Here is a 25,172-nt window from a genome sequence, read left to right as displayed (position 1 = left end):
GGCCTTAACCTGTGGGCCTTAGATATGGGCCAGGAGTTTGGGCCAGATCTAGATGGGCTTATCCCAAGGGTATCACAACGAAAAGCGTGAGATGCGCCGCACTGATGCAGAAGCTGCTGCGCGGAACCCCCAGTGGCCGGCCCATTTTATCCGTTGACGAATATCTTTCCTCACCTCTATGTAATGCTAGCTTCATCTCTGTTACGTTTTGCGGAAGCGTCCATAATATTGTGAAGAAGATGTCTTTTGCCACCGCTACTCTTCGCCACCTTCACCCTTTCCACAACTCTACAAGTACCCTGTCACAGGGAACCCGGTTCACCAGCATTTCTCCTTCGAATTACCGCCTCTGCAGTTGTGGCAATGCGGTGTCGTTTGTAATGAAGGAGGTTTGTTATAGGAATATAGGCAGTCCATCTCACAGGGCTGCTTGGTTTGCCACCCTTGCCTGCAATTTAGATAAAGGTAGCCACGAATTAGCTGTGGCGGCGGAAAATGACGGAGAAGGTGATACTGAATTTGCCGAGGCAAGTGTGCAGAGGAGGCGTGGTGGAGGTAGTATCGGGGTTGCGGTGGGGCCAGATTTGCTGGCAATACCTGGAGTGGGACCGAGGAATTTGAGGAAGCTGGTGGATAAGGGGTTTGAAGGTGTCACTCAGCTCAAACAACTATATAAAGATAAGGTGGTGAAACTGTAGTCTAATAGTTGTGCTTGTTAACAAAACTTTGTGTGGTGTTGAATTTTTAGTTTTTTTTTTATTTGATAGTTGTTCTTGTGGACTTAGACTAGTGACTAGTGTATGTTGAGAAGTTAGAAAGAGGAAGGTTAATATGGGGTCTTGTTCAATGCCCATATGCAACTGAGCTGTGATTATATCTTTGTGGTCTGACGTTATTCTGATCTCTGTACATTATGGTTAGCAACGGTCAACCGGAAAAAGTAATTTTTTATCACTCATGTACTTCATATTATGCTTTCCCATCAAGACTGGATTTTAGTTAACAAAATATATAGCTAGTAGTGAGAAATTGCCCTGGGAAATGGCTTAAACAAATGTCTGATTAAGTTAAAATGTTTAGACAGCACGCTCACTCAGCTTATGCACCTAGCTTGATCCTCACACGACATTTATATGGTTTTTTGTAGTTCTATGGAAAATCAAGTCAGAAAATGGTTGAATTTTTGCAAAGTTCAGTTGGGATTATACACAAAAACCATGCCGAGAGTATAACCACTTTCATCAAGGAGAGTGTGGATGCGGAGCTGAACAAGGATGGATTGAAACCTGCCCAGAAAAAGCGAATCACTCTATGTGTTGAAGGAAATATCAGTGTTGGAAAAACCACGTTCTTGCAGAGAATAGCTAATGAAACCCTTGAACTTAGAGATCTTGTGGAGATTGTTCCTGAACCAGTTGACAAGTGGCAGAACGTTGGACCAGATCAGTTTAATATTTTAGATGCATTTTATGCTGAGCCAGAAAGATATGCTTATACCTTTCAAAACTACGTGTTTGTTACTAGAGTTATGCAGGAGAAAGAGTCATCTGGTGGTATTAAGCCCCTCAGGCTGATGGAAAGGAGTGTTTTCAGTGATAGAATGGTAAAAAAAATTGTTGCTTGTTTACCATATTCAGTGATTCGCCACCTGATTTCTTATTAAAAATTTTAATATTAAAGCTGTATATTTTTGTCTTTATTTTTGCATAGGTCTTCGTGAGAGCTGTGCATGAAGCAAAATGGATGAATGAGATGGAGATTAGCATATATGACTCATGGTTTGATCCTGTTGTTTCAAGTTTGCCTGGTCTTATTCCTGATGGTTTTATCTACTTGAGAGCAAGCCCGGATACTTGCCACAAACGAATGATGTTGCGCAAGAGGGCAGAGGAAGGTGGAGTCTCTCTGGATTATCTGCGTGATTTGCATGAAAAACATGAAAGCTGGCTTTTCCCATTCCAAAGTGGGCATCATGGAGTTTTGTCTGTCAGTAAGCTACCAAACAACAGTGATTGGCTTTTACACCCCAAAATACAAGATCGTGTGTTTTATCTGGATGGTAATCACATGCACTCAAGCATCCAAAAGGTACAAATTAGCAATTCAACTGTTTTGAGGAATTTGATTTTTTTCATAATCAGTACTTACTTTTTGTGGTGATGCGTAGGTTCCTGCTTTGGTTCTTGACTGTGAGCCGGATATTGATTTTAGCAGAGACATTGAAGCTAAGCGGGAGTATGTGAACTCTCCCTGAATTCATATTCGTAGTTTTGAAAAAAAAAATCTTGCTGCACCTAGGCCCATCGAAATTAATGAGTTCCCACGAGTAGTCTTGAACTTGGTGCTCTAAACTTTTGTCATTCACAGTTTTTAAGCTAAGCTTCGCTCTTGAACTGTCATAATTATTTCCCAACATATGATATTGTTGTCCTTGAAGGTATGCTAGCCAAGTTACCGAATTCTTTGAGTATGTGAAGAAAAAGAAAGAAGCTTCAACTTCAAAGGTTGGAAAAGAAGATTCGGCAAAGAGCAATCAACCACAGGTGTTACTGCCTTGTAACGGAAAGCTGTGGATGCCTGGTGCACAACCATTCCCAAATTCACCTCTCGAGCCATTGCAATTTAGACGGGCCATGTCATGTATGCCCCAGTAGCTCGATATCACCCCTCCATGTTTATGAGTTCAAAGTACGTGTTATGGTTCGATTCCTGTAAAAAGATGTTTACCCGCGAACCACGACTTTTAGAATTGTGGAGATATAAATGTACAATAAGATGCTTTCGTGTGTTATTCTACGAGCCATGATGATATTCTTTGGGTGGTCACATCCCACATTATCTTTCGCACTACACTTTTTTGTATTTGATTCTACATGCATGATTTATTATATTATATTAGATGTAAAATTTAAGGCAAATATTTGAAGAAAAAATTGGATATTTTACCCACAAATAAAAAAATCGTACTGTTTTTACATATTTCTCAATGGAATATGTGCATAAAAATCATGAACCTATACCCCAAATTAAATCAAATTAATATCAATATCAGAAAGAGTGTTTTTTAAAAATAAATAATATAAACACAGATATGGAATTTTTATGAATCAAGGGAATAATATAGTTAATCGATAGCTATTTTGGTTTTTGGACGTGTTTGATAATTATATTTTATATATATTATTTCATTTTTCTAATATTGTTGAGGCTAATTAAAAGTTTTGGCCACTGGTAAAAGTATGGGATCCAAAGACTTAGTGAAGGGACATTTCAGTGTTTTCCTTTTTATCATAAAGAGTTAAAGCGAAGGGAAAAAGACCTAGCATGCTTTACTAAATGTGGAAACATGGAACACAAAAAAAAGTTGATTATATCGCTGATTATACAATACCGACCAGATTTAAAATATAATATATACTATGGCATAATTTTAAACTAATATTTAGACTCAAATATTTTATGTTTGCAGATTTCCAGGCAGAATTGTAGCTTGAATCATAATCTAATATATCCAAGTAGTCAAATGATAATACCAAAATAACGGAAGCATATTAGTTTTCCCTTCTGTCTTAGACACTAGAGTTGAATTCTAGTGTGACAAACTTCGTCCCAAATTAATAAGTTTGGAGAATTTTGACAACGGTAAGGTTGTATTTATATTTTATCAATTCGAAAGCTAAATATTTCAAATTCATATCGAAAAATATACATAGAATTTGAGGAGTCCAGTGTTTTACAAAATGACAAAAACTTGTGTGAGACAGTCTGATCCGCATTTGTGAGACAAATATCCGTGAGACGGTCTCACATGAGACTCACTCTTACAAAATATATCTAAAAAAAATACTTGATAAAACGTTGGACTCCTCAAGTTCTATCCCTCTATATTAATAACATGCTTGGAATTTGAACACTAGGGTAGACTAGGTAAGTAACTCATTCGAAATTCCAATTATTTTAATCCAATACTTTGTTTGATGAGTATATATTACAAATTGGATTTCTTGTTCTTTTTTTTTTAAGAAGAGAAGAAAAAACAATCACAGGAAAAGTCAAACGACTACTACAGAGAGCTTAATCCATCGTCCAATCAAAGTTCAATTAGCTTTGATGGAACAGATGCTTTCTAGCACAGAAATATTGGGTTCCGGAATAACATGACGATGCAGTTATCAAGAATTTGCAGTCTAAACCTCCACAAACACCTCATTTCCATTTTTGACCCAACATTCCCGTGTTGTTAATCCCAAAATATTGCGTTAAACCCAAAAAAGAAAGAGGAAACACACATGGTTTGCAACAAAACAATAGAAAAAAGATCGATCTCTCCAGAAACTAATGACCCATCGACAATTAATTAATTAACAAACCAAGAAAATGCAAGAATATAGGAAGCCTATTAATCGGCCATTTGGGATTTAGATTATTGAGAATCTTTGGGGTTTTCATCACCACTATCGCTATTTTGCTGTTGATTTTGATCCAAGTTCATGCCCAAATCAATCCTACTGTTATTACTAGCACTAAATGAGTTGATCGAGGCTAGCATTCCCATATTAGTCTCCGTAACACCTAAACCCAACTGCTGAACGGCCGATGGCTGCGGCTGCTGCAGTACCATCGAACCGAGCTGGACTTGGTTGAACCGGCTGGCACCAGGAAACTCGAAACCAGCTATTCTCTGCATGGAAGATGCCTTATACTGCCATTCCGACTGGCCTACGGCTGCTGTGGAACCGCCTCCGTTCATCGGGAGCATCCAAAAAGCATTTCCCACGTTACCCACTGCCGCCGGAGCCATCGCCCACATGGCGGGAGCAGAGATGTAATTCGATGTATGAGTTAGACCGGGTTTAGGGTCTGACACCGGTTCTTGGTCTTGAAGACCTGTTCTTCCCGGTTTAGGTGACGCTGCACAGCTGCTATCTTCTCTGAACCGTTTCCTTGTGAAATTCTCTTCTGGGTCTTGACCAAAATTACTGTTTGATGCGAGCTGGGGGTGGAAACCCAGCATGCCAGGGGCTCCACCGATGAAGAGCGGCGCTGGTTTTGTCGGTGGAGCCGAAATGGTGGGGCCGCTTCTGCGTAACGACACGTTGAGAGTTGAAAAATTAGCCGGGATAGTGCCGGTGCCTGTGGCAGCTATAATCGCGGGTTCAGCTTGATGTAGCAGCCACTCTATTGTTTCACCGTCAGACTTGTGGCCCAATTCCTTCGTGAGCTGAAAAACACGAGCTGCGCATAAAGCCGGCATGCGTATGCGCCGCCCACGGCCATCGACCTTCGTGTGGCGGTCTTTAGATGGTTTCTTCACAGCTTTTCCAGCTGCAGGATTATTGTTATTGCTGTCGTTTTCGGTACTAACGATATTCGTAGAGAGGGTGTTTGTAGTAGCTGTAGGGGTGGAAACGGAGGGGGCTAAGCTTCTTGATTGCTTCATGGAGATGGAGCCCATGTTGAAGGGGCCATGAGATGGGGCTGGATCGGACCCAGAAGGGGGTTGGGGTTGACTTTGGTGGTGGTGGTGATGATGGTGAGAGATGAGTTGCAGGGAGGAAACTGATGATTCATGGTGGTCTGAGTTGCCTTGGTTTTTGGTATGGGACTCCATGAATTCCATGTATCTCTCGGGAATTGGAGTCAAATATTCAAGAAAATTTTATTGGATCTCCAAAACATAGTGTAATCATCAAATTTGGAGAGGATAAGGGAACACAGAGAATTTATGAGAGATTAGATAGATAGATAGGTCCTGGGGATGGGATATATCCATCAATCAACTTGGGGGGTCGACCGAGCAACAAGTAGAAGTAAGTATTAATGGTGTTTTTTTCACTGAGTGGGTTGTGGTTGACTGCTGTCTATGGAGAGAGAATTGTGTGTGTGGATGATAAAGAGAGTAGGTGTGTGAGGGAAAAAGTGAGTCCCAAAAGAGAATCAGTGCGTTAGCTGGAAGGAGATTGGTTGGGGGAGGGGTCCAAGTGGTAGGGACTCCAATAAAGAAACACTGTTGGACTGATCACGATTCCACGAAATTTATTCCGTATTCAATTAGGCTGCAATCGTGATATTACTTGTTTTTCAACACATAATTGAAATTCTCATGTCGATTGTTTTGTTCTTTCTATGTGATTGTGTAACAAATTGACCCAATATTAATTTTCTCAAAGTAAAAAAAAAACAAAAAAATATTACCATATTTTTAAAAGAAATAGTTTTCGTTGTCGATAAGATCATCAACTTTATCCCTTAAAATAGAGAATATACATCACTATTTGTTCTACCTCACACCACAATATAGACATGTAACATATATTATGAAATCCATCGTGAGATATTCATACTAGTAAAAGGAAAGAACAAAAGAGTTTAGCTGGCCTCCTTCAACAATTACATCAATGGCCCCTTAATGCTTGGGACGCACAGTCAACTATTTTCTTAGATATTTAGGTGGTCGAAAATATTCAAATTTTGGCATAAAAAAACCATGGCGCAATGACCCACCTAGCTAAAATTGAATGTTACTCCAACACTCGTTAAGTGCACACACATGTCAAAAAGGCATCAGTACAAAGCTACCTTTTTCCTTCAATAATTTCGAGTAATAACCAATCAAAACTGTCCCCACCTTCATTTCTTCTAACAGATGCAAAAGTGTTGCGGTATTTAATGCAGTCAAAGTAGAAGAAGGGCAGAGTAAATACGCCCAATCCAATCCCAGGGCATCAGAGTAGTACACGAGTGAGAGCCTGCAGGGACCATTTAGAGAAAGTGAAACGAATCAAAGACACAGAACAGAGGAAGATTGCAAATCAAGATTACATTTTTATATATATTGATAGTTTGTTTTCATTCTTTGACATATAATTGACGAATATATATCCAATGGAAATGATATAAAAGTGAACTATATGTACACGGTCGATTTCTGATTTTTACATGCAAATGTATGGAAGATTAGTTTAATCCAAGTGATTACCAGTTTCCGTAACAATTTCAAATGGAAGTTAAAAAAAACAGATTTCAATGGATAGGCCTCATGGTAAAGAAATGAAGGACCGATTTTTTTTTAGTATCCAACAACCATCTGACATCAAACTTTAATGAAATTTTGCTTGCAGATGCATACTACTCATGGTTCGTTCGTTTGCTTGATACCTCTCATCGTATGTTCAAAGATAATTTCTTGTTCGAATTTCAAATCTCAGATTCCGAATTCATATAGAATCTGAAAATACATTCAAAACACGAAGCAGGAATTATCAAATGTCCTTTTTCTTTTCGAATATGAAGAGATTTCGAAATGTGGTAGTGTAGCATGACATCATATAGTACACAAAAACAAACTATATCACACCTACAATTAGAGATACCGCCAGAAGAACACCTTTGTTCTTTACTATTACTTTTTTCGATGCATGATTCTTCACTGCATTTTCAGCACGTCCACGAGGAAGATCGCTTGATTACGGGTTTCATCTGCTTGTCTTCTTCAAGAGAAATCATTCCCAAGTGTGAAGGATCCTCCAGCATCATTTTTGCCACAAGATATCCAGCAATTGACCATGTTTGGTATTTTCTAGCTTGTTTACCAATATATCTTCCTAGTTTTCCATCATAATATTCAGGCCAGCTGTCCTTCAGCAAACGGCTCTCCGCAAGATCAATTGCTCGTCTTGCGATTTGTGGTCGTCCAACTTTAATGCAGGCAGCTGTTAGAAGCCATAGAAGCACTGCTCTCCAAATGCATAGAATGCAGTAAAAAAAGGGTCAACAAAAGGATTCAAAAGTTCTCAAATAAATTAATGACGTATGACAGCAAATTAAGAGAGTATGGCAAAAGAACCTGGCCAAGATCCTCCATTATGATAACTCCATCTCGTATTCTTTGGATCACAGCCAGTTACAATTCGCCACTCGTGATTTTCGATTGCTGGATAAGAAATTTTTAGAGGCATTTCGCCGACCAGCTCCTCCCACCTTTCTTCTATAAGGTCCATAATAGCAGAAGCTTGGTCGGGAGTGGCAAGAGACGATAATATGGCAACACAATTTCCTAAAGCAAACCATCTAAAATCCATTCTTGCAGGACTCACGTTGCCTATAAAATAACCACCGCGTGTTGGCATAAACTCAAACACCCAGTCAGGGATTGAATCTGGAATCACATTAAACTTATTTACAGCAGTGTGGGAGTACTCTTCTGTTTTGTAGCGATATATGTCATTCAATTGTTGAAAATCAAGCCAAAAGTAACTTCTCATATGGTAGCTCAAGGCATGCAAGCGCTTCACTATTCTTTCAATGAACTCTTTGCCTTCTGCATCAGGCTTCAACATCGCCAAAGCACATCTCAGTGCCATAAAAAAGAGTGCTTGAATCTCTATAGGGTATCCATAGATTCCCTGACGAATGACATTAAGGCAAAAGAATACAAGTTTTTAAGCGCAAGTGGCAATAAGTACCGTTGATATTTAACTTAAGTTTCCAAAATGGTTTCTTGATTCTTAAAAAAGACAATGAATTATATTATCAAGGTAAGGAAATCAAGGTATCTCACCATTCTACGATCAATCATCGAGCATCCATCAGCACATAGTAAAGTTGGAAATGTGTCAAATCCTTCTGACAGACACAAGCCCATAATAAGTCTCAGTCCCCTCTGGCACTCTGGTGTTTCAGCCAGAGACAGGTCTCCAGTGGATTTTGTATATGCACGAAGAAGAATAATCCACCAGAAACCAGAATCCACTGGTGCAACTCTTCCAATTGCGCTCTCACCAAAATCTGCCACTATTGTATCTGTCTTTCGAACGGGGTCATGAAGTACTTTGAAACTGGCAGGCATAACACCCTCACCAAGCTTGAATCTATCCACTTTTTTTTCCCACCCTTGAAGTTGAAGTGTCTTCAACAGGAAATTCTTAACTATATCAGGTTCACCATTCATTAAAAAGGCCAGCGCACTCGGTACAAAATCTCGAACAAAAACCTGCAGTCCATAAATTCACCGAAATCTTTTTTTTTTACTTCATGTAATATCAGAGTTATCCAGATACCCACAAAAGTTTAATATAATTTCTACCTGGTCATAATTTAACACCTCCTCAGAAGCATGATCATAAGCAGCAATTGTGCCGACTGGTTGGCCCCGGAAGGAGACCAATGACCGGCGGAGAGCTTCCCAAGCATCAGCAACTATTGGATGTGGCTCAAATGAATTCCGAGTGGATGAAGCGGGGGTGTTCAGTGCTGATCGTCCTGGTGAATGTGCATGCTCGTAATTCTCTAAACCTCTCGTCAAACCAATCGATAACTCACTTAGCGACCTTTCATCAAAAGATCTCTGTCTCTCTATATTTAATCTGGGCTTATCAAGCAGCTTCGAGAGATCATAGTCGTTGAAATCAGGGATTGAGCAATATGAACTCACTTTTTTAAGTCCAGTTTCTTTAGTACCATCAATGCCACCATTCATTCCATCCACAATAAGCTTCACTTCATCCATAATCCTCTCGTTTAAACCTGAGTATCCTCTGCAACAAGAAGTAGCATTCCCTCTTAGACCTTAATAGATATTGAGCACACGAGGGATATTAGAAGATGATGGAGAAAAATGTTAAAAGGCCATGTGCTCAGCCACAATTATTTTTCCCGCAGGATAATGCACTATGCAGAAAGAGAAGCCGAGAGACTTACAAAGAAAATAGATATCTATATTAAACAGATCATTTGGTATCGCATATCTATATATAACAACGCCCAAAATGGGTGATTTTAAAAAGCACTACAAGGGAAAAATTTCGAAACCCAATACTAGATTATGACTCAAGAAACTATAGAATGCGATTCATCAGCAAGAAAAGCAACAGTTCCCAGCATAGCAACCTCCGAAGCCAACCATACCTAAAGGTGGAGATGTAAAATCCTACCAACCACTCAATTCATTCAAATTCGTATTCCAAACTAAAGTAAATGAAAAGAAAGGAATGACGGAAAAATTATCTCCTTGTAAATCGGAAGTGGATAAAGTTTAAATTTTTTTGCAAGCTGGTAAAAAATAAACAATCTGCATTACAGCCATCCATCCGTAAAACGCAGAATAAGCTCATTAAAGCTTGGTAAAATTATGAAAACACAGAACCACATATTACAGATGATTATAGAGGAAAGAAAACAGTGTTGAATAAAAGCATCGAGATTTATAAAAGTCCAAGAAAAATAATACACAAAGTTCCAGAAACAGCTCAGATCTAAATCCATTCGTTCACATAACAAGTACATCAAGAAACACGCAGTACACAAGTAGGCACACACACACACACAGCTTCAAGAAATATGGAAAATTGAGAACGGAAAACAGATAGTTTACCGGCTCAGAGGCAGCCGTCGGAGCAAACAATAGAGGTGATAGAGGGCGAAAATGGAGGAGAGAGGAAAAAAATTCCATGATAAGCGGGAGCATATACTTATAGACCACTGAAGGAAGAGGACAAAGATTATTATGTAATAAAGAGAAATTAAAATTAAAAAAAAAAGATATATAAATAATGCTTTTTATATTTTGTTTTTTTTTTAATCTATTGTATTGCATTTCATTATCATTATCTCAAATAAAAAAGATTACATGAATGTTAATCTCTCTTTCCGCAGCGCATGGGTCATGACCCATCGAACCATCGTAAAATTTTTTAAAGAAATAATTATCGATCGAGCCATCGTTAAAAATTATAAATAAATAATAATGTTATTCAATATAATTATATGAAATTGATGCTTTTTGTTAATATTCAAATTATACGTGTTTCAAAATCAATCTTTATGTTTATTTGAATTTATAACGATGTTTTGATCTTATAACATAGTTGAAATAACGTCCACCCATGAAATATACAAGTTTGTGCTATGTTTAAATAAATTTTATTTGATACAACTAATTTTTTTGTTCTATGAATTTTATTTTGAATAATCTACTAACATAACCAAATTTTTATATGATAATTCTTATCATACAAAAAATTTATATACAAAAATTCAATATAAAATTTGACGAATAGTTGTTGTACTTATTATATTTTTAGCATTATTTTTTTTTTGAGGCGGCTGTCGAATGGGTTAATCTAACCGTCCAAATCAAATTAAATATTAATTTAATGATGATTTATTCTGTTGCAACTTGCAATAGATTTTATGGCTATCAACGTAGTAGGGTAACGTTTTATGTTACTTTGCTAAAAATTATACGGAGTCAGCTGTTTCTTTTTCTTTTTTGCCGTTTTCATTTTTTTTTAAATATATAAATAAATAAATATAGAGAAGTTGTCTAAATTATTTAGTCGACCGATATAAATATAATACACGAAATTCAATCCTTCAATAATATATTATATTACTCTAATAATTAAGAGAAGCCGAAACAAAATATAAGTGATTTCGACATTTCAGCGATATTTTAGTGTTCTAAATTTAATCGAACAAATTTTATTTTTTAACTAAGAAATAGTTCGTTAGCGTTATAATCGAGTTTCAAATCCGAATATTGTCCTCTCGGAATTCGGACTTGTTTTTTAATAAGTGAAATAAAGGGGAAGAGCATACGTCGTGGATGAAACGGCGACGTTTTTTTGGGAATTGATTTTTCTTTACGTACTTTTACATAATATTTCTATTTTTATTTTCCTACAAAAAAATTGAGACCATACAAATGTAAATTGCCAGTTTTTTAATTTGCAATGTATATAATTTGTCGTGTATGATTTTATTTATTAAAAGGCAAAAACTTGTGTGAGACGGTCTCACAGGTCATATTTGTGAGACGGATCTCTTATTTGGGTTATCCATTGAAAGGTATTACTTTTTATGCTTAGAGTATTACTTTTTATTGTGAATATGGGTAAGGTTGACCCGTCTCACAGATTAAGATCCGTGAGACGGCCTCACATGAGACCCACTCTTATTAAATTCACCCATTTGATTGATTTGACTTGGAGTGAACGGCGATAAAATGAATGACATCATTATTATAGCTGAATTGGGTTGAATCGTTCGATTCTAAAACCAAATAAATTAATATTCATATTTATAATAAAAATTAATTTTTTAATAATTTAAATAAAATATTTTTTTTTTATAAAATTGACACTTGAATTATGTATCAACCAGGAAGATAAGATTCAAAATCTGTTGTGAATCAAATTTGACAACAATTGGAATCTAAAAATAACTATGTTATTATCGTCTTTTATTTTTTTGTCAAATTTTGCGAGCTAGAAAATGTTGAATATTCTATATAAGTTTGGTATCTAATAATTCACTAAGTCCCACTAATTAAATTATTCGATTATTAATTAACTTAATAATATGCATTAACTACTTTTTTTTTTTATTGGAAATGACATTAACTGATTTTTTTATATTTCTTGATTCCAACGACTTCTCGTCGAAAAGATAATTTTCATATATAATAAATGAGTTACGCATGATGAAAACTTAGCGGAAAAACAGCCCACTGGGATTAGTATTGCGTTAGGGAAAAGCTTCATTTAATACTAAAAAAACATTATTTAATTTTTTTATAATTATAATAAAATATTGAATTATCATTATTATATAAATGTCACAATAGAATGATGTGAGGATCTTAAAAAAAATATCAGGTTAACTTATCGAAATTATCAATGCCTATTTTCCCCCCAAAGTATTAAAAAATTCATCAAATATTAGAAATTACCAATTTATCGAATATTAGTTCTTTGTGATTATATTTTTAGAAAATTAAAAATTTATTTATGTATTTTAGAAATTAGCGATTTGAATTTTTGAAGTTATTTGGAAACATGAATATTCACGTCAAATGTATGAGTTAACCAATGTCATTTAAGCCAACATAAACAGCATGTACTCCAAAGAAATCCAAATTAATAAAGTGAATTAATTATACACATGGGCTCTTCAGATTTTTCTAGTTTTCCTTTCTCCGATCCCACCATAATTACAATTAAGTCCAAATTATTACTTTTAATAAAAGTTTAATTTTTTTCATAAATTTTTCGACTTCTTTGTATAAATTCTTTAACCTATGTTCTTATTAATTGTGTATTATTTATTATCCGTCGCGATTCACGACTCACGGGTAGTAATTATATTTTAGGTACAAGTTGTTTATTATTGCACTATAACGCTAGTGGACCAAAATCAACATCTCATTTTCCCACTAATGAAGGCCCAATTTAAATATTGACGATCTGTATTATTTATTATCTAATAATTTTAGTACGACTATGAAGTTTTTTTTTTTTTTTTATATATAATTTCCAAAACATCGTCTAATTAAATTATATTTTACTTTTTATTTTTTCCCATGTCATTTCAATTTCAATAATTAATAAATTTTACTTTTTTAAAAAAAATATTCATCATCTATTTTTTTAATAAATGTTTACTCATTGCATGTGCTACAATCTGCTAATATTATACCATGTTTGGATAAACAGTTGAATTTTGGATATTTTTTGACTATTTAATCGTCATTAATATAAAAATATAAGGTTGTATTTGAAGCTTGTAAAAAAAGAAAATACTAATTTGAAACGAAATGGGCTAATTGAATTCTTTATTGGGCTTCACCCCGTCGTTAAGGCCCAAGAGTTTGGTTGTGTGAATAACTGAAGATGCTTGTTCTACCTTAACTCTGCGTTGTCTGAGATAAAACCGCCGTAACGTATCTGACGTATACCCGAACCGTATTCGATAGTGTAAAAAATTGAGATCAAAGATGACAACGAGTTGGGTATGAGTAAGGTCGCCAATGTTTTTACAAATCTAGCATCTATAACAAAAATGATTATTAAAACAACTTAAAATTTTATCGATAAATATTTGACTATTAATCTATCCTTATTTAATCCACTCAACCAAACACACCCAAAAAGTTTAATTTCAATATCTTCAAGTCTTTGTTTAAGATTTCAACTCCAGTGTTGAATATCAGTTAGCTACATTTGTAATTAATTTTTTTTACGTTTACTTGATAGATATTTTTGCTGGTGATATTTTTGCATCGACAAAAACTTAGGCACGAGCTGACCCCACACATTAATGGGTTATTTATTGGTTTAAAATTAAAATTTCTCAATGGGTGCATGCACCTTATTTATCCCTTGTCACAATTAATTGAAGTCACATGTATTTTTCTTCGTTAATTTCATTTTTTTGGGTCCCCCTTAATCAAATTTATGAAAAAATAGTGGATGCCTAAGCTTTTAAACCAGCCTATTCAAATTTATTTATTTTACAAAAAAGAGGATTTTAAAAAATATTCGTTAATCCTGGAAGACCTCGAGCGAGTGATTTTGACTTATTTTTTTTTAGAACGATTCCGATATATTTGAAGAAAAAAGATTGGTGTGGACGGATATGAGTGGATTTCACACCGACAGGTTTTTTCGAAAGGATGAATGTATGTTGGCCCACTTTTATTGGACTGGTTATGGGTGCTGTATTCGAGACGAAATATATCTGTTACATATGATATATCAAATCATATTACATTTTGTTCAAACAAGTTCAATTTATATAAATTATTAAAAAGTAAAAAGTACTAAACACCATGAATAACAAAAAAAAAAAATTAATCGTTCATAAAATAATTTATTCATATGTTTTTTTAATTTAAAAATCATCAATATATTATTTTAATCATTTATCGTATTTGAGAGGTTGATTTATTTTTAAGAAAATAGCTGAGTTGAATGTTTTATTAATGATTAATTGTATTTTGTTCATCTCTCCTGTATAGTGCATTAAATTTTTAGTAATTTGAAAAAACATGACTTGTTGGAGTAAATTATAGCACAATTTATAACGTCAAATGCAGTAGATGATTTTGTTCCGGTCTATTCAGGTCAATGAGTCAACCCAAGTATTGACAAGGTTCTTGGGCACTTTCTTTTTATCTTTTCTCTTATTCGAATCAGTGGTGTGTTATATTAATTTTTTATTGGTTTGATATTTTTATGTAAAAAAATATATTATTTTATTATGATATGATACTTATAAAAAAATGATTATATAAAAAAAGTGATTATATAAAATTTATTGAGACAATTTGATTTTAGATAAATTAGAGATAATCAAAGACGAACCTATGCTTGGCCCGTCCTAAGCTGTAACCCAGCCTATTTTATTTTACAAAGATTTATATAGATTCAAGTCAATTCAAATTTTATTTTATTTTATTTCAAGTCAATTCACGAGCTCACTCTAACTTTAATTTCTGCATATGTCTTTAGAGATAATTTAGAAGAAAAATCGAAAAAATATAGAAATGTACAAAAATTATTAGTAAACTCATAACAACAACGTTAGCTAAGAAATATAGTGAGATTTTTTTTTATTTTTTGTAAAAAAAACTTTACTGTCATATTAACATATAAATGTCAATTAGTTGGAGGTGCTAATATTAAATATATAGATATAATATAATTAATTAAATATTTAACTATTTATTATCGTTTAAGTTACAACGTAAATAACATCTCTTTACAAAATATGGAAAGGGCAGATAAAAAGCAAAAATTTGTGTGAGACGATCTCACGTGTCGTATTTTGTGAGACGGATCTCTTATTTGGGTCATCAATGAAATAATATTACTTTTTATTGTGAATATTGGTAGGGTTGACCCATCTCACTGATAAAAATTCGTGAGACCGTCTCACAAAAGACTTACTCTAAATAAAAATGCTATACATTAATTGACCAATTATTAATGATATGGACATCAACCATTTTGTGCTGTCTCAAACTCAATATATATATATATATATATATATATATATATATATATATATATATATATATATATATGTGTGTGTGTGTGTGTGTGTGTGTGTGTGTGTGTGTGTGTGGACCAATAAGATTAAACAGTGAGATATCAAATTGATTAAATAGTGAAATACATTATATATACTAGTACAACGACGCACGCATTGCGTGCTTGTACGATATGTTTTTATAATTTATTTGATTTATATTTAAATGAGGATCAAAATATATTTATAAGAAATAATGAGTGGCTACATTATAATTTTGATATATGAACTAAAAAATAAATTAAAAAAGAATAAAAAAGACCCAAGCAAAAATTGAACCTACAACCTCATGATTAAAAAACATAAGATTTATCCACTAAACTTCGTGTGACTTACTTTTATTTTTTAACACTTTATTAATATATATAATTAGTAATGTAGAGAGTGGGGGTGAAGGGTATTTTAGGTATTTTAAAAAACAGACCAAGGAAGTTACTCTAACCTACTCAGCCTTAATAAATAGTAAGAGATAATTAATTATTGCTAATCATAATATCATAATTATTTAATAAGTTGGTGGTGTCGTTGTGCATACATCTATTCACTATCGACCACATATATATATATATATATATATATATATATATATATATATATATATATATATATATATATATATATATATATATATATACTGCTCGATCCGACCTTTACCTATTGTGTTTTTATTCATTAATATAATATATTATATAAAATTAATGACTAATCAATAAATTGTGGATTTTAATATCTTGTCGTCCTACAATAAGAACATGGGCGAAATAAATATTTGATAATTTTTATTTAATTATCAATTTCTAACTGCGGGAAAAAATAAATTGTCTTATCTTATGATATGATATAAGAAAATAATTTGCAAAACGGGCCACCCAAGAATATACCCGATCCGACCCACATGTGACCCGGATCAAGTTTTGGAGGGAGCAGTTTTTTGCACGTCTCCATCTTTTTTTCTCGTTCACATGCATAATGTCTGCAAAAACGAAAAGGAAGCGAAGCACTCGCGCAGAAGAATTGCTTGTGTGGCTGAAATCGAAACGTAAAGCGTTTGATTGTAAGTTTGAAATTAATTCTTTTTTTTTTTCCTGAATATAAGTTAGAGTTTTATTTTTCGCTTGGAACATATTGTTTATTATTTATTTATTTAAATATAGAACAAAATAATAGGTTAGTTAGGCCTAACAGAAAGATTGATTTTGATATTTAGTATAATTAACTACATTTTCTTCTAGAAGATTAAGATTTAGGTCTTAAAATATAGGAAAATGGAAATGGATTATACTCTCTGGAATTTATGTGATTGCAAAAACAGAATCTTTTCTGGTGTACAAATGTGCCATCAGCATCAAACACTGATAAATAATAAGTTAATTTTATAAAGTAGATTTTTATTTTATTTTTTGGAATAATATCTGCCATTATTCTTCCACTTGATTTAGATTAATAATATTTGTCTTTTAACAAGTATATTTATATAAGAATATGTATGCTTATATAATATTTTCATAAATCAGATCGAATAAAAAATCCGTCTCACGAAATTTTTGAGATCTTTTCAAATAATAGAATTGTGGGGCTAGGTCTTGGGTGAGTTTCGTGATCGTTTCAAATAATTGAATTGTGGGGCTAGTTCTTGGGTGGTGGACCAACATTTATTGTGGAGCTCAGGCGTATTGCCCCCCCACCACCCCCCCGCACCCCACCGCTTGTGCCATTTTCTTTTATATCAGGTCCACTATATATAAAATACTAACTAAATAATAAATATACCTTTTTCAAAATAACATCACCCTAATAAATCATTAATCGATATAGTAGCAATAGGTGTAAACGAAATGAGCTTGATTCATGAGTTTTTTGAGAAGTTCGAAATTTTTTTTATTCATATCCGAGTTAATCGAATTAAAACCGAACTCGAGCATGTTCAAGTGTTTTTTAGCCGAAAGCGATCCTAAATTATTTTTGTTCGATAGTTTGTGAGTCGCTCAGGAACATTGATATTATATTAATATATATAACACTATAACATATTAAATAAATAAATTTCGAGCCTTTCGAATACTTATTTTCGAGCAATAGTTCGAATAGTTCAAGAACAAGTTCGAATCTTTCGAGGTAAACTCGAACTTGAGCCTTAATTCAAACCAAATTCGAGAAAAATATTTAAAATTTTCGAACTTCCAATCAAGCTTGAACTCAAATAAAACTAATCTGAGTTTTCAAATTTTCGTCATATTCAACTCAATTCAATTCGTTTACACTCTTAATATAGTAACTAAAAGATCATATTCGCGTATATTTATAGCACACATTTGAGTTATATATACTATCAATTATTACTACCATCTCCACTATTACTATTATCATTATTACCATGATCAAAGACGAATTTCCTTTTACCATATGTAGTAGCGAGGCTACAAGAACCATAAAGGTTTTTATAATTAGTCATTTATAAAATTCCATTTTTTTATATTTAATTTGTAGCGAAACTATATATTGTAGTTTATCTAAATGACTTTTTTTATTTATTCATATTATTTTTAAATTAGTTTTTAGCTTAATTACAAGTTGCCATCAACTTATTTTCTTCTTTTTCTTTTGTTTGATTTGTTCATCCATGCTCATAAATTTTGTGCATATGAATTGTTTATGTGCGAAATTTATTGATTTGAGCAGCTGATGAAACAATCTTTTTGCAAATATTTTATACACAGTTATAGCTATACATACATTCATTGGACTTATATATAAAATAATGTCATGTGATTTTCCTTACTACAAAATATTTTTTTTTACTTGTAATGTAATAATCCAGTATAATGATGAGAGACCTAGCATGCATGCATGTTTGATTTTGTTTAAATGTTTAAACAGAAAATATTGAAAACTAATCATCACTGAAACTTCTTTTTGTTTAAATGAAATGAACTTTTAATGTTACAACAACTCTATATAGTTTATTAATAAAGAAAACAAACTTTAGGAAAGGGGGCGAAAAGGGTCAAAAAGAGGGCAATGTAGTATATTTATAGAGATGAAATATAAATCTTATAATCATATATAAAGTTATATTAAAAAAATTCAGAAGCAAGATCTCCTGATCTCTCTTACCAATATCCTAATGCAATCTTCTCCAGCTATTTAGTCTTATCATAATGGAATTAATGAGGGGTCATTATCCATTATTTTTTTCCTTTTTGGCAGATATGTAAACATGTGATTACAAAATATATATAGATTATAAATCTTTTAACAATATTTGTCATTTTTCCCTCCACAATAAAAAGAATGAGCTCATATATTGTTTTGTTACGTAGTACTACGTAATTATAAACAAAATAAAATGGAAAATATGTATGTCACACCTCCTTATCTTCACCTTCTATTGTCTTTCCTGTCATCATTTATTTCCACTTAAATCTAAAATTTTCAATAGAAAAGATCCGTTTCTTCCCAATTATCATCTTCTTCCTTTGGTGTGGAAACTTTTGATATATATACCAATATTTCTCAGGTTTCTTGAATTTTTCACTATTCCTAATATCCAACTCTCTTTTAACTCTTGGTGGGATTCCTTGGTTTTCAAAGTTTTACTTGGTAGAGATCACGAAAGTACTGAAAGAAATAAGAAGAAGTTGCTGCAGCTAGCGCTGCATGGCTACGGACAATGAAAGAAAAGATTAAGCTTGATTTAAATTTGAAGTTCTTTTCACAGGTACACATGTTAATCAGCCTTGCTTTTTTAATTCTACTTGTATCGAAATCCTTCTCCATTTTGTGTTTCTTTTGTCGGAAGAAACTTGGAACTATCCATTTGTAATTCTTTCTTCCAATGATGAAAATGATTATCATAATCTTGGGTTTAATAATGGTGAATGAATCAACATAGACACTATTCTGCTTCAATTTCTTTGGTTCTTAAGGGAAAAAAATGGCAACTCGCTATCTTGTGTTTATTTAAAGGCTTGATCTTGTTTATCTGTAATGCTCATCTAGATTGATATTTTAACATAAATGGCTTAAGTTCCTTACTTCTTCTTTTTTCAACTTATTTATTTATTTTTTTTTATCGTTAACAAATGTAGTGGAATTGTTCAGGGGAGCTGTTAAAGAAACTCAGTAGGGATTTTCTTGATCATCAGTTACTATGATTAAACATGGAATTAGTATTTATAACCTGAATTCTTTCTCAGACACGGAGGAGTACCTTAGAATCATTAAATAAAAAGATCGGCAATGAAATTGCAACATGTATTTATTTAATATATAATCTTGTACAGAATTAATGTCTGCTACTGTTTGTGTATATTCAGCTACACCTGTACTCACCAAGGATGGACACCAATGGCAATAATGGAGATATCTGAATGGAGTTGTCTCCCACGTGAATTGACACGTTTGACCCTCCCAATTCTTGAAAATGGCCACACAACCGAGTCCCTATCTTTCCCTCCAAATTCTAACCATTTTCTTGTCGTTTTTCCATCATTCCATGTGCATGACTATAGAGACGCAAGCCTTACTCGAATTCAAAACACAGCTCATTGATCCCTTGAACTTCTTGGATTCATGGAAAGATTCGGATTCAGGTTCCCCTTGCAAATTCTATGGAATCACTTGTGATCAAGAAACCGGTTTCGTAACGGAGATTTCTCTTGATAATAAGTCCTTGTCAGGGGTGATATCCCCCTCTCTTTCTGTGCTACAAAGCCTCACTTCTTTGGTTTTACCATCTAACCTTATATCTGGAATCATTCCAAGCGAATTTCGGAATCTTACGAATCTCAGAGTTTTTAATCTCACGGATAACAATATGAATGGCACAATACCGGACTTATCGAATCTGATCAAGTTGGAGACCCTTGATTTGTCGGGGAATTATTTCTCCGGTGCATTCCCGGCTTGGGTTGGAAATTTGACTAGCTTAGTTTTATTAGGCCTCGGTGAGAACGATTACGATGATGGCAAAATTCCAGAGAGACTTGGGAATTTGAAAAAATTGTATTGGCTCTATTTAGCTGGTTCCAATTTGAGGGGGGAGATCCCAGATTCTATATTTGAGTTGGATGCATTGGGAACTTTGGATATATGCCAGAATAAGATATCTGGGAATTTTCCGAGCTCGATATACAAGTTGAAGAATTTATTCAAGATTGAGCTCTATGGGAACAATTTAACCGGTGAAATTCCAGCAGGACTTGCAAATTTGACCCTTTTACAGGAATTCGATATATCTGATAATCAAATGCATGGGACTATTCCACACGAGATTGGAAACTTGAGAAAATTAACGGTTTTTCATCTGTTCAAGAATAACTTCTCTGGAGAAATACCTGTGGGATTTGGGGATATGCAGCACCTTTTTGCCATTTCTCTTTACAAGAACAGTTTTTCGGGGGAATTTCCGCAAAATCTTGGCCGTTTTTCGCCATTGAATAGTATTGACATATCTGAGAACAAATTCTCTGGTGCATTCCCGAGATACCTGTGTCAAAATGAGAATTTGCAGAATTTGCTTGCTTTGAATAACGATTTCTTCGGGGATTTTCCGGATTCCTATGCTGGATGTAATCCTTTGCAAAGATTGAGGGTCAATCAAAACAGGCTTAATGGGACTATTCCAGATGGAGTGTGGTCACTTCCTAATGTACAAGTGATGGATTTTAGCGATAACTATTTCACCGGAGGGATTTCATCAGGCATCGGAGATTCGAAGAATTTGAACGAGTTAACGCTGTCAAACAATGGATTCTCTGGTGAGATACCTAAAGAACTCGGACAACTTGTGCTATTGGAACGGGTTATCTTGAACAACAACAAATTCTCAGGGAAAATTCCATCAGAACTTGGTGCTTTGGAGCTCATAAATTCTCTGCAGTTAGAAGAAAATGAGTTCACTGGGACTATACCTTCAGAATTGGCCGGCTGTCCTAGGCTTGTTAACATAAATCTTGCTTGGAATTCTCTGAGCGGTGAGATTCCCGATAGTTTCTCAAATATGGTCTCATTAAACTCTTTGAATCTTTCGAGGAACCTTCTCACCGGCCCAATTCCAAGAAACTTGGATAAGCTAAAGTTATCATCTATAGATCTGTCAAATAACCAGCTCTCAGGGACAGTTCCATCCGACTTATTGGCAGTCGCAGGTGACAGAGCGTTTCTTGGAAACAAAGGTCTTTGCGTTGATGATGAGAAAAACACAGGACGGCTAATCAACACGGACTTGGGCCTTTGTCATGGGAAAAGCGGCCACAAGAATTTTATGATCAAAAGTAAACTGGTTATGTTATGTATCGCACTATTTGCGCTGGCGATTATATTAGTCGGTTTATTGCTCGTGAGTTACCAGAGCTTTAAGCAAAACGAGGCTGACATGGATAACAGAGTGGATGTGGAGAAAGAAAAACGTTCAAACTGGAAACTCGAGAGCTTTCAACAAGTGGAGTTCGAGGTAGATGAAATATGCAAATTGGACGAGGATAATCTGATCGGGCGTGGAAGTTCTGGAAAAGTTTATCGACTGGATTTGAAGAAAGGCTGCGGAACAGTAGCCGTGAAGCAGGTATGGAAGGGAAATGGAGTGAAACTCATGGCAGCAGAAATGGAGATTCTTGGAAAGATAAGGCATAGAAACATACTAAAGCTATTAGCCTGCTTAACGAAAGAAGGTTCAAACTTCTTGGTTTTCGAGTATATGGAAAATGGCAACTTGTTTCAGGCACTTCACAGAGAAATCAAAGTCGGCAGGCCAGAACTCGATTGGTTTCAAAGATATAGGGTCGCTCTTGGCACAGCGAAAGGAATCGCCTATCTTCATCACGATTATTCCCCACCTATAATCCATCGAGACATTAAAACAACCAACATATTGCTAGATGAGGATTATGAAGCCAAGATCGCTGATTTTGGGGTCGCGAAGGTGGCTGAGCTAGTTTCTCCCAAGGAGTCTAATGTCAGTTGTTTTGCAGGCACTCATGGCTACATGGCACCAGGCCAGTTTATTTACTTCAATTCTAGAAATCATATATTGATTAAAGTTCATTTTACTGATTATTATTGATTGTTTTCATATGCAGAGATGGCATATTCACTCAAAGCAACTGAAAAGATCGACATATACAGTTACGGTGTCGTGCTGCTAGAGCTCGTTACCGGAAAAAGGCCGATAGAGGAAGAATATGGAGAAGGGAAGGACTTAGTTTACTGGGTTTCGGCTCATTTAAACAATCGAGAGAATGTACTAAAAATTCTTGATTCGAAGGTGGTCACCGAACTAGTTCAAGATGATATGATAAAGGTCTTAAAAATCGCCACACTCTGCACCGCAAAGCTTCCAAATCTGAGGCCGAATATGAAGGAAGTGGTGAAGATGCTTATTGATGCCGAACCTTGCACCCTCAGGTCGCCGGACAGTTTCGAGAAATACGATGAGAAGCCCTTTCTGTCTGGTTGATTTGATTTTTGGTGTTCATGTAGATACTAATGTGTGTTATTATTCTGTTTGTTGCATTTTATTCATCAAAGTAGTGTGTGACTTCACTCTTAATTCTTGCTTATGTAAATTTTGTTCAGATGCAATTCAGCAGACAAAATTGTACTGCATTTGGCAATTGGTATGTATTATTTTTTTTAAAATAAATTTTGTTGCTAGTTTGATTTCTTGGGTAGTTAAAAGTTAAAACCTTTTACAGAGCTAAAATTTTTGAATCTTGCTATGTGATGTATAAATTCATACTATATTTTAAAAGTTATGATAAATTAATATAACTATCAAAATATATCGAGTTGCCCGTTGTAATTTTAGATTAATTCAGATATCGCTAGCCAATAAGAGATACTTGCGGAAAGGGACCAAAGGCTCCACACAAATTCGATTAAGTAAATATCTGGTGAGACGGTCTCACGAATCTTTATCTGTGAAATTCACAATAAAAAGTAAAACTTTTAGCATAAAAAATAATATTTTTTCACGGATGAATCACAAAATACGACCCGTGAGTATAAAATTATTCAACTTGCAATTATGTTTTATTTTTTATATAAAGAATTATTTCATATTCTTATATATTCAAACGAATGCTGTTTCGTGCAAAACCGTTGAGTTTGCCATATTTTTATTTTTAACTAGGTAAATTAAAGAAAAACCATGACATCATTGGATTTTTCTATATTATACCTACACTTAATAATAACAAGTGCAACGACGCAATTGTACAATATTTTTTATAATATTAATTCAGTATTTCATTGTTAAGATCTATATGTATATGAAAACAATATACATTTCATTTTGATTAACAGTCATGTTATGGAAAAAGTGAAACATATTATCATACTTTCTAATTTTAATCATTAATTAGAAAAAATATCAGCCCGTGCATCGCACGGGTTAAATACTAGTTAAAGATGCACGGGTTAAATACTAGTTAAAATAAAAAGAAGAGGAGTTTTGGAGAAATAATTTTGTTTCTTGAAGGAAGGTAAATCAGTATTTATTAGAATATGACCCCTTAGATCCTCAAAATCAGGATTAAAACTAGCCAATAGCTGAAAAATATGGTCCTCCTCTGTTCTCTTCCGCAAAATAGCTGCGTCAAGAGGTCTATAAATCTCCAGCTCGTTCTACAAACTCTTCAAACTCCCTAACAAACTTACGAATGACTTCCTATCATGGGTGAAGATTTACAATCTCTCTGTGAATTTGGAAGATCCTGCCAGAATTATTTTGGTTGCCATACATGTCACGGACAACGTTTTCCAAAGAGCTCTAATTACCTCCACTGATTTAGCATGACATATATACACAGAATATTCTTCTATGCTCCAATAGATCTATACGATCAAAGTGGCAACCGATCCCAAAGCATGCAATGGGGTGCTAATATTCAGACCAAGAACCAACATAATATCACAGCTTGAATTGATCTCTCTGTGGGAGAAGAAAACAGGCAGGAGTTTTAACAAGATTCACGTACTGGAACAAGAAATTGTGACACTCTCAAACAGTAAGCTTAAGATATCCTGTTTACATAATTCAGACATTTGAAAATATCTTAAAAGGCCGAAACTATATGTGCAGCTTTGCCAGATCCACCGAACACACCAGTGTCCATCATTCACAGTGTATTGTGAAAGGGTTGACAATGAATTTTGAGATCTGGGAGGATGATATCGAGGCTTTTGTGGTGTATCCAAACCTGTTCACTACAATTGAGGAGCTCCTCGACATTTTCTTTCACAATCCGCCGAAGCCTGCTTCGGCAGCATGGAATGATCGATAAATGGCTACCCCTGCATGC

The 25,172-nt window shown here is 34.3% G+C and overlaps 4 protein-coding genes across 4 annotated transcripts; 2 read left to right on the top strand and 2 right to left on the bottom strand.

The window, feature by feature from the left end:
• Positions 1–53: 53 nt before the first annotated feature.
• LOC140816770 (uncharacterized) lies at positions 54–2,834 on the top strand. The gene is made up of 5 exons (XM_073176205.1): positions 54–683; positions 1,148–1,603; positions 1,711–2,088; positions 2,168–2,235; positions 2,438–2,834. Exons 1-5 carry the CDS (start codon positions 105–107, stop codon positions 2,652–2,654), a joined length of 1,698 nt encoding a protein of 565 aa, XP_073032306.1. The 5' UTR covers positions 54–104; the 3' UTR covers positions 2,655–2,834.
• Positions 2,835–4,179: 1,345 nt separating this feature from the next.
• Positions 4,180–6,039, bottom strand: LOC140816773 (transcription factor TCP23-like). The gene has a single exon (XM_073176212.1). It carries the CDS (start codon positions 5,618–5,620, stop codon positions 4,424–4,426), a length of 1,197 nt encoding a protein of 398 aa, XP_073032313.1. The 5' UTR covers positions 5,621–6,039; the 3' UTR covers positions 4,180–4,423.
• Positions 6,040–7,259: 1,220 nt separating this feature from the next.
• Positions 7,260–10,500, bottom strand: LOC140816769 (probable alkaline/neutral invertase D). Its single transcript, XM_073176204.1, has 5 exons — positions 10,373–10,500; positions 9,086–9,536; positions 8,561–8,992; positions 7,847–8,405; positions 7,260–7,733 (listed from the first exon to the last, which is right to left on the bottom strand). Exons 2-5 carry the CDS (start codon positions 9,506–9,508, stop codon positions 7,438–7,440), a joined length of 1,710 nt encoding a protein of 569 aa, XP_073032305.1. The 5' UTR covers positions 9,509–9,536; positions 10,373–10,500; the 3' UTR covers positions 7,260–7,437.
• Positions 10,501–19,230: 8,730 nt separating this feature from the next.
• LOC140816764 (uncharacterized) lies at positions 19,231–23,531 on the top strand. The gene is made up of 3 exons (XM_073176194.1): positions 19,231–19,588; positions 20,187–22,865; positions 22,950–23,531. Exons 2-3 carry the CDS (start codon positions 20,294–20,296, stop codon positions 23,324–23,326), a joined length of 2,949 nt encoding a protein of 982 aa, XP_073032295.1. The 5' UTR covers positions 19,231–19,588; positions 20,187–20,293; the 3' UTR covers positions 23,327–23,531.
• Positions 23,532–25,172: the final 1,641 nt, after the last annotated feature.

This window comes from Primulina eburnea, chromosome 16 (genome assembly GCF_022965805.1).
Source record: "Primulina eburnea isolate SZY01 chromosome 16, ASM2296580v1, whole genome shotgun sequence".
In the NCBI taxonomy this organism is placed as follows: domain Eukaryota; kingdom Viridiplantae; phylum Streptophyta; class Magnoliopsida; order Lamiales; family Gesneriaceae; genus Primulina; species Primulina eburnea.
This window is presented reverse-complemented; position numbering and strand designations above follow the sequence as displayed.

Coding starts and splice junctions, on each gene's coding strand:
- LOC140816770 (XM_073176205.1), top strand. CDS start 105: ATGCAGAAGCTGCTGCGCGGAACCCCCAGTGGCCGGCCCATTTTATCC. Junction 684..1,147: donor AACAACTATATAAAGATAAG/GTGGTGAAACTG, acceptor GGTTTTTTGTAG/TTCTATGGAAAATCAAGTCA. Junction 1,604..1,710: donor GTGTTTTCAGTGATAGAATG/GTAAAAAAAATT, acceptor ATTTTTGCATAG/GTCTTCGTGAGAGCTGTGCA.
- LOC140816773 (XM_073176212.1), bottom strand. CDS start 5,620: ATGGAATTCATGGAGTCCCATACCAAAAACCAAGGCAACTCAGACCAC.
- LOC140816769 (XM_073176204.1), bottom strand. CDS start 9,508: ATGGATGAAGTGAAGCTTATTGTGGATGGAATGAATGGTGGCATTGAT. Junction 8,406..8,560: donor CGATGATTGATCGTAGAATG/GTGAGATACCTT, acceptor GTCATTCGTCAG/GGAATCTATGGATACCCTAT. Junction 7,734..7,846: donor TAATGGAGGATCTTGGCCAG/GTTCTTTTGCCA, acceptor TTTGGAGAGCAG/TGCTTCTATGGCTTCTAACA.
- LOC140816764 (XM_073176194.1), top strand. CDS start 20,294: ATGGCCACACAACCGAGTCCCTATCTTTCCCTCCAAATTCTAACCATT. Junction 22,866..22,949: donor TCATGGCTACATGGCACCAG/GCCAGTTTATTT, acceptor TTTCATATGCAG/AGATGGCATATTCACTCAAA.